Source organism: Schistocerca gregaria, chromosome 8 (genome assembly GCF_023897955.1).
Source record: "Schistocerca gregaria isolate iqSchGreg1 chromosome 8, iqSchGreg1.2, whole genome shotgun sequence".
NCBI lineage: Eukaryota > Metazoa > Arthropoda > Insecta > Orthoptera > Acrididae > Schistocerca > Schistocerca gregaria.
The window spans coordinates 124,905,998-124,921,270 of record NC_064927.1 but is presented as its reverse complement, the minus strand read 5'-3'; the positions used below and the strand labels follow the sequence as shown (position 1 = coordinate 124,921,270).

Below are 15,273 nucleotides of genomic sequence, written 5' to 3'. Positions count from 1 at the left end.
AAGTAACAGTATTTACGTTGTGCATTACAGTAGTAATGGCCACATTCACAACGCGAAAGAGTATAAGAACCTGTAATCATTGAATTATCTTAGGATGCATGAGAGATACGATCTTCGGAGGTCTACGTCGCAATCTGACGAATAGTAGGTTCGTCATTCTAGATACGTTCTGCTGGTTGAATAACGAGGTTATCGCACATTAAGATGGTCGTACCACTGCAATGCGTTTTCGCTCGCATGCGTCATCGCCAGCGCGAGAGGAAAGAGGTATAGGGTGGACATACCTTTAGGGTGAACAAAGTGGCGAAAGCTTTGCAACGTGCAGCAGAGAGAGACGTACCGTCAATGTCGACCTCGTGCAGCATCTGCTGGAGCTCCTCCTCACGCGCGAACTGTCCCAGGCTGCGCATCACGCGGCCCAGCTCGTCCTGTGTGATGCTCCCGTCTCCGTCCTTGTCGAACAGCCGGAAGGCCTCACGGAACTCTGCGGGCAGAAAACCACAAAGGCTGCACATCCAGGTGGCGCAATAGCTGCGGTGGCGATGGGAAGCCGCTAGCAGGAAAGGGCGAGGCGCGGACACGGATGTTTGCTAATGCGAACTGCTGCTTGGAGATGTGTGGTTTAAAATTAACTGACAACCCGGAGTTTCCGTCTCGATAATGCTGAAGCCACAGCATTGTGAGTAATTAAGGTTGTCGTGTGTAAATACTACAGTGTGTAACAAATATAGTTGAGAAGGTCGCGCACAGAATCACGGTTTGGAGGGGGAGGGGGGGGGGGAGGTCTTGGCCCTCGGTTCCTATTTGAGTTAAGAACATCGCGTGAAATTTTTTTGGCTTAACCAGGACCAGAGGCCATTTGTATAACCTTTCGACCGTCTGTCTTACTGTAGCTATATTATCGTGTATTAAGCAAAGTTCTAATGACGAACCGGAGCCGACGCCTAGGTGGAGGATTGTACGAATCGATGAATTTCTTTTGCAAAAGATGTTAACTGGGCTGAAATTAATTCTCAGGCAATGACACCATTTTTATATGTACCACTCGGATTTTACGTGCAAATACGTGCAAAAAACACGTTTTCTGTAAGCTTTTTCAAGAGAACCACTTCTGTATTTTGAACTTGTACAATAGGTTCAAACTTTGCACTAAGGTAGATAAATCGATAAAGTCAAGAGTATTTTTTTTGATCCGATAATCTTTATCAGTTGTCGATATACGATGATTTAAAGCGAAGGTAAATGTAGCACGTAAAATCATTATTACGCGAACTGAATGTGCGGAAAAGATTTAAAGTGGTTCAGATAAATAAAAGAAGCATTCTTCCGATAAAACTGAATACTTTCATAAACCTAGCTTCATTTGAATTGTATGTGCAAAAACAAAAGTTTTGTGACTATTTTTACGCGCGTCGTTTATATGTTTCAAACTTGTGCGAATTGGTTCAAATTTCGTAAGAATGTAGACAAATACATTTAATTAATGGTGAAAACTTTATCTGCTGCCATGATACAGGTAACATGGTTCGAAAGACAATAAAAAAAATCCTGTACCAGATCAGTCGTCCCCCGAATCAACAAAAATCTACATCGGTTGCCAAGCTATGGCACTCTTTTGTCAAACCTACGGTAAAGTTGGGAAGAAGAAGGAAAACTTCCTATATCAAGGCACAAAAAGGCGAAGATGTCCTGTTCAGAGTTTGGGATGTACAAGACGGAAACTAGCTTTTCTATTTATCTGACAGCTTCAAAGACATGTAAATCAAAACGTCTTGCCCTTTTTGCGCTTTATTGGGAGTTAATACTACATTCCCATCCCACTGAGCTTTCTTAGCTGCAAGTATTATAATTTATAGGCTGAAGCCCTGATACTCCGCGCAAAATCCAGAAGAATCGCCAGCTGTGGTAAACAATATATGTCATCACATTTGTTCCTGGGAGTGGGGTTCCATCACGTATCATGTTAATTTACTTGAGATTATGCATTATAGTACATGATATAGACACTAGTACTAGTATGAATATATCAATATGTTTTGATCTGGATGTCTTTGAAGCTTTGAAGCTGTCAAATGAGTCGAAAAATTAGTTAACTTCTTTTGCACCCCTAACTTTGCCCAGGACATATTCGCCTCTTTTGTTCTATGATAGGGACAGTTTTCATTCTAGTATTGCATATTATATTATTTACGAGAGACATCCAATAACTGAAGAGGCAAACTGCTGTAGAAATGAAACATCTTGTAAGAGGAGTTCCGTGCTTTCACTACTGACAGATAAATTTTTTTTTGTTTATGGCCTCCATATTGAAATTAACTAAACTGAGATCTAGAGTTGGCACATCAAAATATTAGTTTGGCAAGATGGATGGCAAGTTGATATTTAGTGCGACTGTGGAGATGACTAGACTGTTCATCATAAACGCTTCAATGCCTACTGTATCCAGCCTCCTGTACAGAGCCGGCCGTTGTGACCGTGCGGTTCTAGGCGCTTCAGTTTGGAACCGCGTGACCGCTACGGTCACAGGTTCGAATCCTGCCTCGGGCATGGATGTGTGTGATGTCCTTTGGTTAGTTAGGTTTAAGTAGTTCTAAGTTCTCGGAGACTGATGACCTCAGATGTTGAGTCCCATAGTGTTCAGAGCCATTTGAACCATTTGAACCTCCTGTACAGAAGATGAACTTCATCAAGGTGCAGAAAATGCATTTGAAGTGACCATGATTTGGGAAAAAGTAATAAACTCATAGTTGTGTTAATATGTAAGTTTCCGATACGAGAAATAAATAAATAAATTAATTCCATTTAACGATGGTATGTCCGCTTGAACGTTCCACGTTGATTCAACAACGTGCAGTTATCCGTATTTTGCTTTCTGAAGGTGAGAAACCGGCTAATATCTATTCTGGAATGATTTTATAGTATGGTGAAAGTCGTACGAACAGCGGAAATTTTGATAAGTGGATAGAGCAGTCCAAAAACGGATGAAGCTCGGTGGCCGACCACTTGAAGAGTCGCTTGAAATCTGCACTGACGATATTTTTTGTGTAGATTGACGTATCAGGGTTGAACATTTAGCAAAAACAGTTGCAGTAAGTGTTAGCACAGTTAATAGCGTTATCAGTAACAAGCTCAATTACAGTAAAACAAGTACAAGACGGCAAGAGTCAGAGTGTGCACAAACTATAAAGAACGCTGTGAAAGGGAAGATGACACTTTTCTGAACAAGATTTCAACGTGTGATGGAACTTGGGTTCACCATTTCGATCCAAAGTTCAGAAACAACGAGGAGGTCAAATAATTTGTGGGAAAGTGACAATAAGACAAAAATTCTTTGCATCAGGTATAAAAACGCTAGTTTATCATAGGGACAAGTGTTTAATGTTGGTAAGGATCATGTTCAGAAGTGGTAAAAGTCTCATTTCGTAAAAATGCAGTTTTTTCTTCATTGTTTCCTTAATTATTGACTGTCCCTCTCTCGCTGTGTCTCTGTTTCCCGTCCTCTGTCCATGCTTCTTGTCGGCTTCGTGTCTTCCGCTTCATCTTGATTGCCTCTTTGGTTGCCCATATTTCTTTCATCTTCCGGCTGTGATCTTGCTTGCGTTATTCGGTCCGTTTTACGCCTGTTCGTTTGTCACAGTGTATCTCATGTAGTTTACTTTTCTTAATGATGTTTCTGAATTTTATTCTGTCGTTTATTGTGTCTGCTGTTATGTTGAGTTGGTTCAGGTCGATTTTTACCTCTGCCACTCAGTAACAACATGGGTGGTTACTCAGTCAAAGATCTGTTTGGTTAGTCTGTGTGATGGCATTCTGTGTAGGTGTCCATAAAATTGTAGTCTGAGTTTTCTAATTATTTCTGTGATTGTCTCCGTATGTTTGTATAGTTCCTCTGTAGGTTTCTTGATCCATATTCCATTGTTGTTAGTTGCGCCAAATATTTTCCTAAGAATTTTCCGTTCTACTTTTTGTAGTTGTCTGATACGTGTATGCCCTAGGATTAGTGTGGTCTCTGCTGCATATAGTTCCTCGGGGAACCCCACCGTGTCGTAGTGGCTTAATTTGGCTTTTTGTGAGATAGACTTCTTGTTGTAATGGTTCCGCACTACTTTGTATGCCTTGTCCAGTTTAGTTTTTCTTTCTTCGTTTGAGTCTCTGTTATGTCCGCTCATTTGTAGTGTTTCACCGCGGTATTTGAAGTTTGCCGTTTTGTAAATCGTGCCGTACTTTGTGTTCAGAGATGAGAGTTCCTTTGTGCTCATAGACTGTGTCTTTTCGTAAGAGATCTGTAGTCCAATTTTGGAAGCGATTTCGTGTAGTTTTTCAATAGCATCTTTTGTTTTGTGTATACCTTTCGTGACAATCGTCAAATCGTCTGAAAAAGCCAGGCATTTAATCTGTAGGTTTCGTAAGGTTAAAAAAATTGTTCAAATGGCTCTGAACACTATGGGACTCAACTGCTGTGGTCATCAGTCCCCTAGAACTTAGAACTACTTAAACCTAACTAACCTAAGGACATCACACACATCCATGCCCGAGGCAGGATTTGAACCTGCGACCGTAGCAGTCACACGGTTCCGGACTGCGCACCTAGAACCGCGAGACCACCGCGGACGGCTTCGTAAAGTGTTGTGATGTCTCCCACTCTTTTATTACCTTATGTAACACTAGATTGAAAAGGAGAGGTGAGAGGCCATCGCCTTGTCGGACACCTGTGCGAATTTCAAAGGGCTCTGATAGTTCCTCACAGAACATTACTTTGGAGGTCGTGTTAGTCAATGTTTGCTCGATGGTAGTCCGTGTTTTGTTGTCTACTTTGTATTCTGCTAGAATTTTGAAGAGTGTTTTCCGGTCGATAAAGCCGTATGCCTGTTTGAAGTCGACAAAGGTAATGATCATGTTCTGTTTGTGTTGTAAAATCATTTTCAGGTTCCAAATTTGTTGCGCACAGGACCGCCAAGACCTGCTTGGTTTTCCCCAATTTAGTGGTCGGTCTGGCAGTCTAGTCTGTTTAGTAAAGCTTCAGAGAGGATCTTGCATGTGATCGGTAGTAGGGATATTCCTCTGTAGTTGTTCAGGTCAGTCTTCTCACCTTTTTTGTGTTGTGGGAGTATCAGGGCAGTTTTCCAGCCGTCAGGAATTTACATGGTCTTCCAGATATCTTCCAAGATCATGTGGATGTCTTTGGTGAGTTCTGGGTCTTGTAACTTCCTGATTTCCGCGATGATGCCGTCTGCTCCTGGTGCTCTACGATTCTTGAGTGACTTGATTATTTCTTTAACTTCTTCTAGAGTTGGAGGTTCACTATCTGGATTGTACGTGCATGTTTCTATCATCATTTCTTCCATAGAGGGGTCCATGTTGAGTTTTTCAAAGTACGTTGCCAGAATGTCACAACTGTTTTTGGTATTGGTTTCCAGGGTTTCATTCGGTCTTCTGAAGCACAAGTTGGGTGGTTGTTATCCAGTCATATTTTCTCTGAACTTTCTTTAGAAGTTTCTTGTATTGTTCTTCGTGGTGCTTGTGCTAGTTTCCTGGCCTCTCGGATTCTTCCTGAAAGTTGTGTCCAGTCTGTCGTTTTCTCCATTTAAATTCTGTCTAATATTTGTGTGTGGTTTAAAGCAAGGTATTCTGGATCTGGTGCAACAATTTTGTTTCTTCTCAATTGCTCCTTCTGGCTCGCTCAGTGTGTGTCAATCAATTTCCACTTTTTTCTCACACATATGTTATTTTACACATATCGGGATTGTTTTCCTCATATTCTAGCCACCAAATATTATAATGTTCTGGAGACACCTATTTATGAAAATTTGTATCAATGATGATGCATTTTTGTCTACTTTTCAACTTACCAATTGTCTCAACCTTCCTGTGCGCCTCACTGTTCTTACATTCCAGAATCCAATATGGGTTTTCCTTTTTAAACCAAAGGTCATCATATCTGGATCCATCCAGTTATTTCTCCCTTTAGTTTCTGTGATTTTAATGTTTTGGAGTTACGGGTTATTGGCCCATAGACCCAGAGTGTTCTGGTGGGGCTGCCACCTCATGGTCTGGACACCTTCCAAGCTTTGACGTCAGGATCCTACCGCTTAGATAGATGGTCTTCACACTGAGTATCCACCTTCCACAGTAACGGCTATGTGCATCAGGCCACATTTTGCAGCTACATTAGGGCTCTGTTCCTGTTGCCATACAATCACAGAATGAAAACAGGAAAGGATAATATGACAGGAGATTGTGCGTGAGTGTTTGTCGGGGCTCTCTGTGGAGCAGTGCTCAGCACAGGAGACCCTACCAATAGCTACACAACTGCTGGTTTAGGACTTCACTTTGCTGTAACATATGAACACCTTGTCCACACAGACAGTGTTTCATTAAGGTGGCGTATCCCAAGGGCGTAGGCATGAAACTGCTTATTGGCAGCCTGACTGGTCGGCCGATATCCCCCTCCCCGAACTGAGCAGGTTGCTCACCCACCTGCAATATATATAAGTGACCTAGTAGATAGTGTTGGAAGTTCCATGCGGCTTTTCGCGGATGATTCTGTAGTGTACAGACAAGTTGGAGCATTAGAAAATTGCAGCGAAATGCAGGAAGATCTGCAGCGGATAGGCACTTGGTGCAGGGAGTGGCAACTGACTCTTAACATAGACAAATGTAATGTATTGCGAATACATAGAAAGAAGGATCTTTTGTTGTATGATTATATGATAGCGGATCAAACACTGGTAGCAGTTACTTCTGTAAAATATCTGGGAGTATGCGTGCGGAACGATTTGAAGTGGAATGATCATATTAAATTAATTGTTGGTAAGGCGGGTGCCAGGTTGAGAGTTATTGGGAGAGTCCTTAGAAATCGTAGTCCATCAACAAAGGAGGTGGCTTACAAAACACTCGTTCGACCTATACTTGAGTATTGCTCATCAGTGTGGGATTCGTACCAGGTCGGGTTGACAGAGGAGATAGAGAAGATCCAAAGAAGAGCGGCGCGTTTCGTCACAGGGCTATTTGGTAAGCGTGATAGCGTTACGGAGACGTTTAGCGAACTCAAGTGGCAGGCTGTGCAAGAGAGGCGCTCTGCATCGCGGTGTAGCTTGCTGTCCAGGTTTCGAGAGAGTGCTTTTCTGGATGAGGTATGGAATATATTGCTTCCCTCTTCTTATACCTCCCGAGGAGATCTCGCACGGAGGCTTTCCGGCATTCGTTCTTCCCACGAACCATACGCGACTGAAACAGGTAAGGGAGGTAATGACAGTGGCACGTAAAGTGCCCTCCCACACACCGTTGGGTGGCTTGCGGAGTGTAAATAACAATGATGATAATGACGTGAAGCTAGGGCCTCCCGTCGTGTAGACCGTTCGCCTGTTGCATGTCTTTCGAGTTGACGCCACTTCGGCGACCTGCGCGTCGATGGGGATGAAATGATGATGATTAGGACAACACAACATCCAGTCCCTGAGCGGAGAAAATCTCCGACCCAGCCCCCAGCCGGCCAGCCGGGAATCGAACCCGGGCCCTTAGGATTGACACTCCGTCACGCTGACCAGTTTTTTTTTTTTAAGGGCCTCTCATTTCTCCTTCTAGCCCTTCCATTCACTCTCCTTCATGCGACTTCTTCGGCGAGCTTCAATGCCCCACTTTATTATTATTTTTTTTTAATGGGTTATGAAACTGAATTGCATCTTGAAGACAATGTTAGAAAGTTGTAATCCGAATAGATTACCGTGAAAACAACTCCATCTATGATACTATTGACTGCATAAACTGAACGCAAAATATTCTTCCATTAGAATTTAAACAAAAATGAGAGAGAAGCAAAAGTAAAAATTAAGAGAGGAAATTGAACTTCAGTGATGCACACCTTATGCATTAGAATAGTTTTTCCCTACTATTCTTGTGCTGTGGCATGACTCCTGTTACTTTTTGGGGAAACATGCTTTTCGGTCGATTTCATATTATTTAGGTACTAACCGATGCATTGTTTCTGAAACAAAATTTGCATCATACTCCCGAACTTCTTTTTATGGTCTTTGTTCCGGTATATTTTCAAGTATCTTTCAGATATTCTCGATATTCTTGTAGATTTGTTGTTGACAACATAATTGACAATTTTTCCGAACGTCCACAAGATGACATTGTTTTTTGTGGTGGAAAGGAAATTTCTTCTGGGAAGAGTATATCGTGAAGTGTGATTTCTCTTCCGTCGGTCCGTTTGAGAAAAGCAACTTGCAATACAATGTCATTCCAAATAGTCTTGTATCCATTACAGATGAAGTGATGCTTTAAGGAGTCCAAATTGTCACATTTTTGGCACACATTTGTTGCATGTAGTCCTACTGAATACAGTTTTTCATTGGTACTAATAATGTTGTTGACAACTGTGTACCATGACGCTTGCCCTTCCGTAGTCAGTGTTTTGTTATTTATGTTAGTCCATATTTTTTTCCCAGTTTTTGTCGGGATACTTCAGCTCCATTTTATTTTGGTTGTCGCGTGATTGTAACTTCTCTACTATACAGGGTGAGTCACCTAACGTTACCGCTGGATATATTTCTTAAACCACATCAAATACTGACGAACCGATTCCACAGACCGAACGTGAGGAGAGGGGCTATTGTAATTGTTTAGTACAAACCATACAAAAATGCACGGAAGTATGTTTTTTAACACAAACCTAGGTTTTTTAAATGGAACCAAGTTAGTTTTGTTAGCACATCTGAACATATAAACAAATACGTAATCAGTGCCGTCTGTTGAATTGTAAAATGTTAATTACATCCGGAGATATTGTAACATAAAGTTGACGCTTGAAACCTCCGACGTTCAGTTGCGTGTTGTAACAAACACGGGCCACGGTCGGCGAGCAGCATCTGCAGGGACTTCTTTCTATGGGGTACGTTAAAGGAGAATGTGTACCGTAATGTGGCTACAACCCCAGATGATATGAAACAACGTATTGTGGCAGCCTGCGGCGACATTACACCAGATGTACTGCGGCGTGTACGACATTCATTACGCCAGAGATTGCAATTGTGTGCAGCAAATGATGACCACTACGTTGAACATCTATTGGCCTGACATGTCGGGACACACACTATTCCACTCCGTAATTGAAAAAGGAAACCAGGTGCGTACGTGTACGTCACCCCTCATGGTAATGTACATGTGCGTCAGTGAAAAAGACCAATAAAAAGGTGTTAGCATGTGGACGTAATGTGCTCTTCCAGTCTCTTCTGTACCTAAGGTCCATCATCGTTCCCTTTGGATCCCTACGTAATTCGGTGCTCTCCGATACACACGATCGAACAGCGGAGGAGTGGTTCTCAAGCGTTAACTTTAGTTTACAATATCTCCGGAAGTAATTAACATTTTACAATGCAACAAACGGCACTGATTACGTACTTGTTTATATGTTCAGATATGCTAACAAAACTAATGGGGTTCCATTTAAAAAACGTAGGTTTGTGTTAAAAAACATACTTCCGTGCATTTTTGTATGGTTTGTATTAAACAATTACAATAGCCCCTCTCCTCACGTTCGGTCTGTGGAATCGATTCGTCAGTATTTTATGTGGTTTACGAAATACATCCAGTGGTAATGTTAGGTGACTCACCCTGTATATTTACTTGTCCTCTTATTTTTGTTTGTTAAAATGCGTGTCAAGTAGCTTAATACTACATGAAAATCCTTAATATGCTTTAGGTTGTAATTTATGTTGCGAACATCTACTGGCGACGGACGCGGAGTGTAGATGTAGATGTGAGTCCACTGTGTCCGCATGATGGACCCTACATGCCGCCACTAACAAATGTGGGATGTTATGTAGCATTCGATTCTAGCAGGTAGAGGTCCGCCAGCAAACCGATGCACTCAGGCCACAGACCAGGCTGGTATAAAACCGTCCACACAAAGGCGAACAGGCCGGGGCAGTCCCGATCGGCAGGACGGAGGTAGCCCAGCTCGTTGACCTGTGTACGGTGTTATTCCTACAACAAGCTTTCATTAGGGCAGAGTGGTGCATACCTTTCATCTGCGACCTGGTGACCCCGCGGTGTGCGGCGGGGGGAGCGGCCTGCGTGCTGAAGGTGGCGTCGGGGGAGGCGCGCACAGGCACCCCCACCCCAGAGGAGGCGGTGCCCGCACCAGCCCCCACGCCACCGGTGACGCTGCCGCTGCTGCTGCTGTGGCTGGAGCCGGTCAGCTGGTGCTGCTGCTGTTGATGCTGCTGCCCCTGGGCGACCACCCCGGTGCCGCCGGTCTGGCGCGTCTGCGGGACACAACAGCAGGACGACTGCTCACAGCGACTCCAGAGCCCGCACCAGCCACGCGGCACAGAGCACAGAAGAACGCCAGGGGCAGGGTAGGGGACAGGTGTCGTGGGGACGTGGCACTTCGGACAAGAGGTGTGGAACTGTGACAGGCTAATGCTTTATACAGGGTGTTACAAAAAGGTACGGCCAAACTTTCAGGAAACATTCCTCACACACAAATAAAGAAAAGATGTTATGTGGACATGTGTCCAGAAACGCTTAATTTCCATGTTAGAGCTCATTTTAGTCTCGTCAGTATTTACTGCACTTCCTCGATTCACCGACAGTTGGCCCAATGGAAGGAAAGTGATGTTGACATGCGACTCATTGCTCTACAGTACTAGCATCAAGCACATCACTACGTAGCATCAGCAGGTTAGTGTTAATCACGAACGTGGTTTTGCAGTCAGTGCAATGTTTACAAAAGTGGAGTTGGCAGATGCCCATTTGATGTATGGATTAGCACGGGACAATAGCCGTGGCGCGGTACGTTTGTATCGAGACAGATTTCCAGAACGAAGGTGTCCGTGATCCCACGAACGTAGATGCTAGTATCCGACGCCCAGGTCGATAGGAGACAGGAGTCGATTATCGAGTGCTGCAGGAGGCAGGGAGACGAGTGTTGAGTGCATTGTTGTACTAGAGAGTGTCGAGTGAGAAGTGGTGCAAGATGGTGGTCGAGTGAGTTGTAAGCGATAAAATTCACCGGAGTATGACGAGTGGGCACGTCCCCCTGATCGTCGTGGGGTTGACTCTCACTAATACCGATTCGCGAGTGATATGAAACAGAAAGTGACAAGTGCCGAATTACGTGTTTCGCGTCAACCGCGTCGGGCAGCAACAACCATGGATTGCAGTGACGATTGTTGTGAATTTTAACCATCAGCATTGCGTGTGATGAAGTACTGAAAATCAACAACCAATAAAAAGATATAACTATGATTAGACTTGCAAGGCGAAGGTAGCAACTGCCTCAGAATTTGTGTGTTAGTAGAAAATACAATACAGTTTGTACGTCGCAACCTTTGTGGTCCTTAATAATAGACAAACTTTCAATCATTCCACTATTCAGTTGCAAAACAGCCGCACTCGGTTGAAATACCCCCGAAACCACGGCAGAAAAACCAATAGCCTTTCGTCTATTAAGCACACGGTCATATAATCATAATAATTGTTTGGCGGCTTCGGTAAATTACACAAAATCCAGTAAAGGAATTAAACGGGGGTGTTTCACCCGACAGGAAGACGTTCGAAGCAATTGATCGGCGTCTTAGAGGGCACGGAACATTCCAGCCTATGTCTCGCGACTGGGGAAGACCTAGAATGACGAGGACACCTGCAATGGATGAGGCAATTCTTCGTGCAGTTGACGATAACTCTAATGTCAGTGTCAGAGAAGTTGCTGCTGTACAAGGTAACGTTGACCACGTCACTGTATGGAGAGTGCTACGGGAGAACCAGTTGTTTCCGTACCATGTACAGCGTGTGCAGGCACTATGAGCAGCTGATTGGCCTCCACGGGTACACTTCTGCGAATGGTTCATTCAACAATGTGTCAATCCTCATTTCAGAGCAAATGTTCTCTTTACGGACGGAGCTTCATTCCGACGTGATCAAATTGTAAATTGTCACAATCAACATGTGTGGCCTGACGAGAATCCGCACGCAATTGTGCAATCACGGCATCAACAAAGATTTTTTGTGAACGTTTGGGCAGGCATTGTTGGTGATGTCTTGATTGGGCCCCATGTTCTTCCACCTACGCTCAATGGAGCACGTTATCATGATTTCATACGGGATACTCTACCTGTGCTGCTAGAACATGTGGCTTTACAAGTACGACACAACATGTGGTTGATGTACGATGGAGCTTCTGCACATTTCAGTCGAAGTGTTCGTACGCTTCTCAACAACAGATTCGGTGACCGATGGATTGGTAGAGGCGAACCAATTCCATGGCCTCCACGCTCTCCTGACCTCAACCTTCTTGACTTTTATTTATGGGGGCATTTGAAAGCTCTTGTCTACGCAACCCCGGTACCAAATGTAGAGACTCTTCGTGCTCGTATTGTGGACGGCTGTAATACAATAAGCCATTCTCCAGGGCTGCATCAGCGCATCAGGGATTCCATGCGACGGACGGTGGATGCATGTATCCTCGCTAACGGGGGACATTTGGAACATTTCCTGTAAGAAAGTGAAGTCACGCTGGTACGTTCTGTTGCTGTGTGTTTCCATTTCATGATTAATGTGATTTGAAGAGAAGTAATAAAATGAGCTCTAACATGGAAAGTAAGCGTTTCCGGACACATATCCACATAACATATTTTCTTTCTTTGTGTGTGAGGAATGTTTCCTGAAAGTTTGGCCGTACCTTTTTGTAACACCCTGTATTCTGACCTCAAATATTCCATCATGCAACTATGGTACCTCGGTCAAATGTTAAATCAGCAAACGGATCGAAGCCATCTGTCCACACACTCTGTGACCGTAATGGTATTAAAACGGAGGATGGTACAGAAAAGCCCCAAATACTAAACGCCTTTTCCAAAACTGTTTCACAGAGGAAGATCGCACTGTAGTGCCTCCTTTAAATCATCGAAAGAGTGACAAAATGACAGATATCGAAATAATGACAAACTGATAGAATATCACCTGAAATCTGGGGAGTGTTCATCGGAGGTGAGGGTATCATCTGGAGTGCCCCAGGGAAGTGTAGTAGGTCCGCTGTTGTTTTCTATCTACATAAACGATCTTTTGGATAGGGTGGCTAGCAATGTGCTGCTGTTTGCTGATGATGCTGTGGTGTACGGGAAGCTGTCGTCGCTGAGTGACTGTAGGAGGATACAAGGTGACTTGGACGGGATTTGTGATTGGTGTAAAGAATGGCAACTAACTCTAAATATAGATAAATGTAAATTAATGCAGATGAATAGGATAAAGAATCCCGTAATGTTTGAATAGTCCATTAGTATTGTAGCGCTTGAGACAGTCACGTCGATTAAATATTTGGGCGTAACATTGCAGAGCGATATGAAGTGGGACAAGTATGTAATGGCAGTTGTGGGGAAGGCGGATAGTCGTCTTCGGTTCATTGGTAGAATTTTGGGAAGATGTGATTCATCTGTAAAGGAGACCGCTTATAAAAGGAGACCGCTTATAAAACACTAATACGACCTATTCTTGAGTACTGCTCGAGCGTTTGGGATCCCTATCAGGTCGGATTGAAGGAGGACATAGAAGAAATTCAGAGGCGGGATGCTACATTTGTTACTGGAAGGTTTGATTATCACGCGAGTGTTACGGAAATGAGTATCTAGAGGAAAGGAGGCGTTCCTTTCGTGAATCGCCACTGAGAAAATATAGAGAACCAGCATTTGAAGCTGACTGCAGTACTATTTTACTGCCGCCAACTTATATTTCGCGAAAATACCACAAAGATAAGAGAGATTAGGGCTCGTACAGAGGCATATAGGCAGTCATTTTTCCCTCGTTCTGTTTGGGAGTGGAACAGGGAGAGAAGATGCTAGTCGTGGTACGAGGTACCCTCCGCCACGCACCGTATGGTGGATTGCGGAGTATGTATGTAAATGTAGATGTAGATATCGCTCAAGGGAGGAAGTGCCACTGAACCTGACGAGGTTCCAGTTCGATTTTGCAAACAGAGTACGAAGGAACCGCTTTTCTGGCAGAAATGTATTGTAGATCAGTGGAAGAGTGTAGCTTTTTTTTTTTTTTTTTTTTTGAGTAACATCACTCTTGTGACTAGTTTGATGCAGCCCGCCACGAATTTCATCTCAGGGTAGCACTTGCAACCTATGTCCTCAATTATCTACTGGATCTATTCCTCTCTGTCTTTCTCTCCAGTTTTTACCCTCTACAGCACACTCTATTATCACAGAAGCAATTCCATGATGTCTTAACGGATGTCCTACCATCTTGCCTTACCTTATCCGCCCATCTAATTATTAACATCCGTCTATAGCACCTCATCTCAAATGCTTAGATTCTCTTGTGTTGTGGTTCTCTCACAGTCACTGTTTCTTTACCATACAATGCGGCACATTCTCAGAAATTTCTTCCTCAAATTAAGGCCTTTGTCTGATACTAGTAGACTTCTCTTGTCAGGATGCCCTTTTTGCCAATGCTAGTCTGCTTTTGATGTCCTCCTGCTCCACTTGTCATTGGTTATTTTGCTGCCTAGGTAACACAATTTCTTAACTTCATCTACTTGGTGACCATCAATCATCATGTTAAGCTGTTAATATTTCTGCTGCTTCTCATAACTTTCATCTTTCTCCGATTTACTCTCAATCCATATTCTGTACTCATTAGACTGTTCATTCCACTAGGAGATCCTGTAATTCTTCTTCGCTGTCACTGAGGATAGCAATGTCACCATGATACATTGATATCCTTTCACTGTGAATTTTAATTAAATCTTGAACCTTCCTTCTATTTCCATGTTTTTTTTTTTCGACATGTAGGTAGAGCAGCTGGGGCGAAAGACTACATCCCTGTCTTACACTCTTTGTCTGAGCACTTCGTTCTTGGTCTTCCACTCTAATTAGTCCCTCCTGGCTCCTGACTATGCGTAAGGAGTTAAAAAAAAACGGATTTCAGTGGTTCAGCAGCTACTCATAAGCCGCACACACTCAAGAGCCAAAGAAACTCATACGGTTGCCTAATATTGTGTAGGGTCCCCACGAGCACGCAGAAATGCCGCAACACGACGCTTACGTACGTATCACTTGTAAGAGTCGTATCTAGACTCATAAGAGGTCCTATATCACTCCAACTGCACACTCTCTACACCACTGCAGAGCCTCCACCAGCTTGCTGACATGCAGGGGTCATGGATTCAATACAATTTGAAACCAGACTCCATTCATCAACAGTCCAATGTCGGTGTTGACAGGCCCAGGCGAGTTGACGGGCCCAGGCGAGGCGTAAAACTATGTG

At 43.6% G+C, this 15,273-nt stretch overlaps 1 protein-coding gene across 5 annotated transcripts in view; it reads right to left on the bottom strand.

Annotated features, from left to right (window-relative positions):
- LOC126284350 (calmodulin-like) overlaps window positions 1–15,273 on the bottom strand; it is a 204,471-nt gene that overhangs the window by 22,932 nt on the left and 166,266 nt on the right. For 4 of the 5 annotated variants that reach the window (XM_049983215.1, XM_049983211.1, XM_049983212.1 and 1 more), the window contains 2 exons: window positions 10,025–10,268; window positions 341–484 (listed from right to left, as the gene is read on the bottom strand). In XM_049983215.1, the coding sequence (XP_049839172.1) occupies window positions 341–484; window positions 10,025–10,268 (388 nt within the window). Of the gene's footprint in view, window positions 1–340; window positions 485–10,024; window positions 10,293–15,273 lie in introns of all 5 variants that reach the window. The other variant, XM_049983213.1, reaches the window with a different exon arrangement.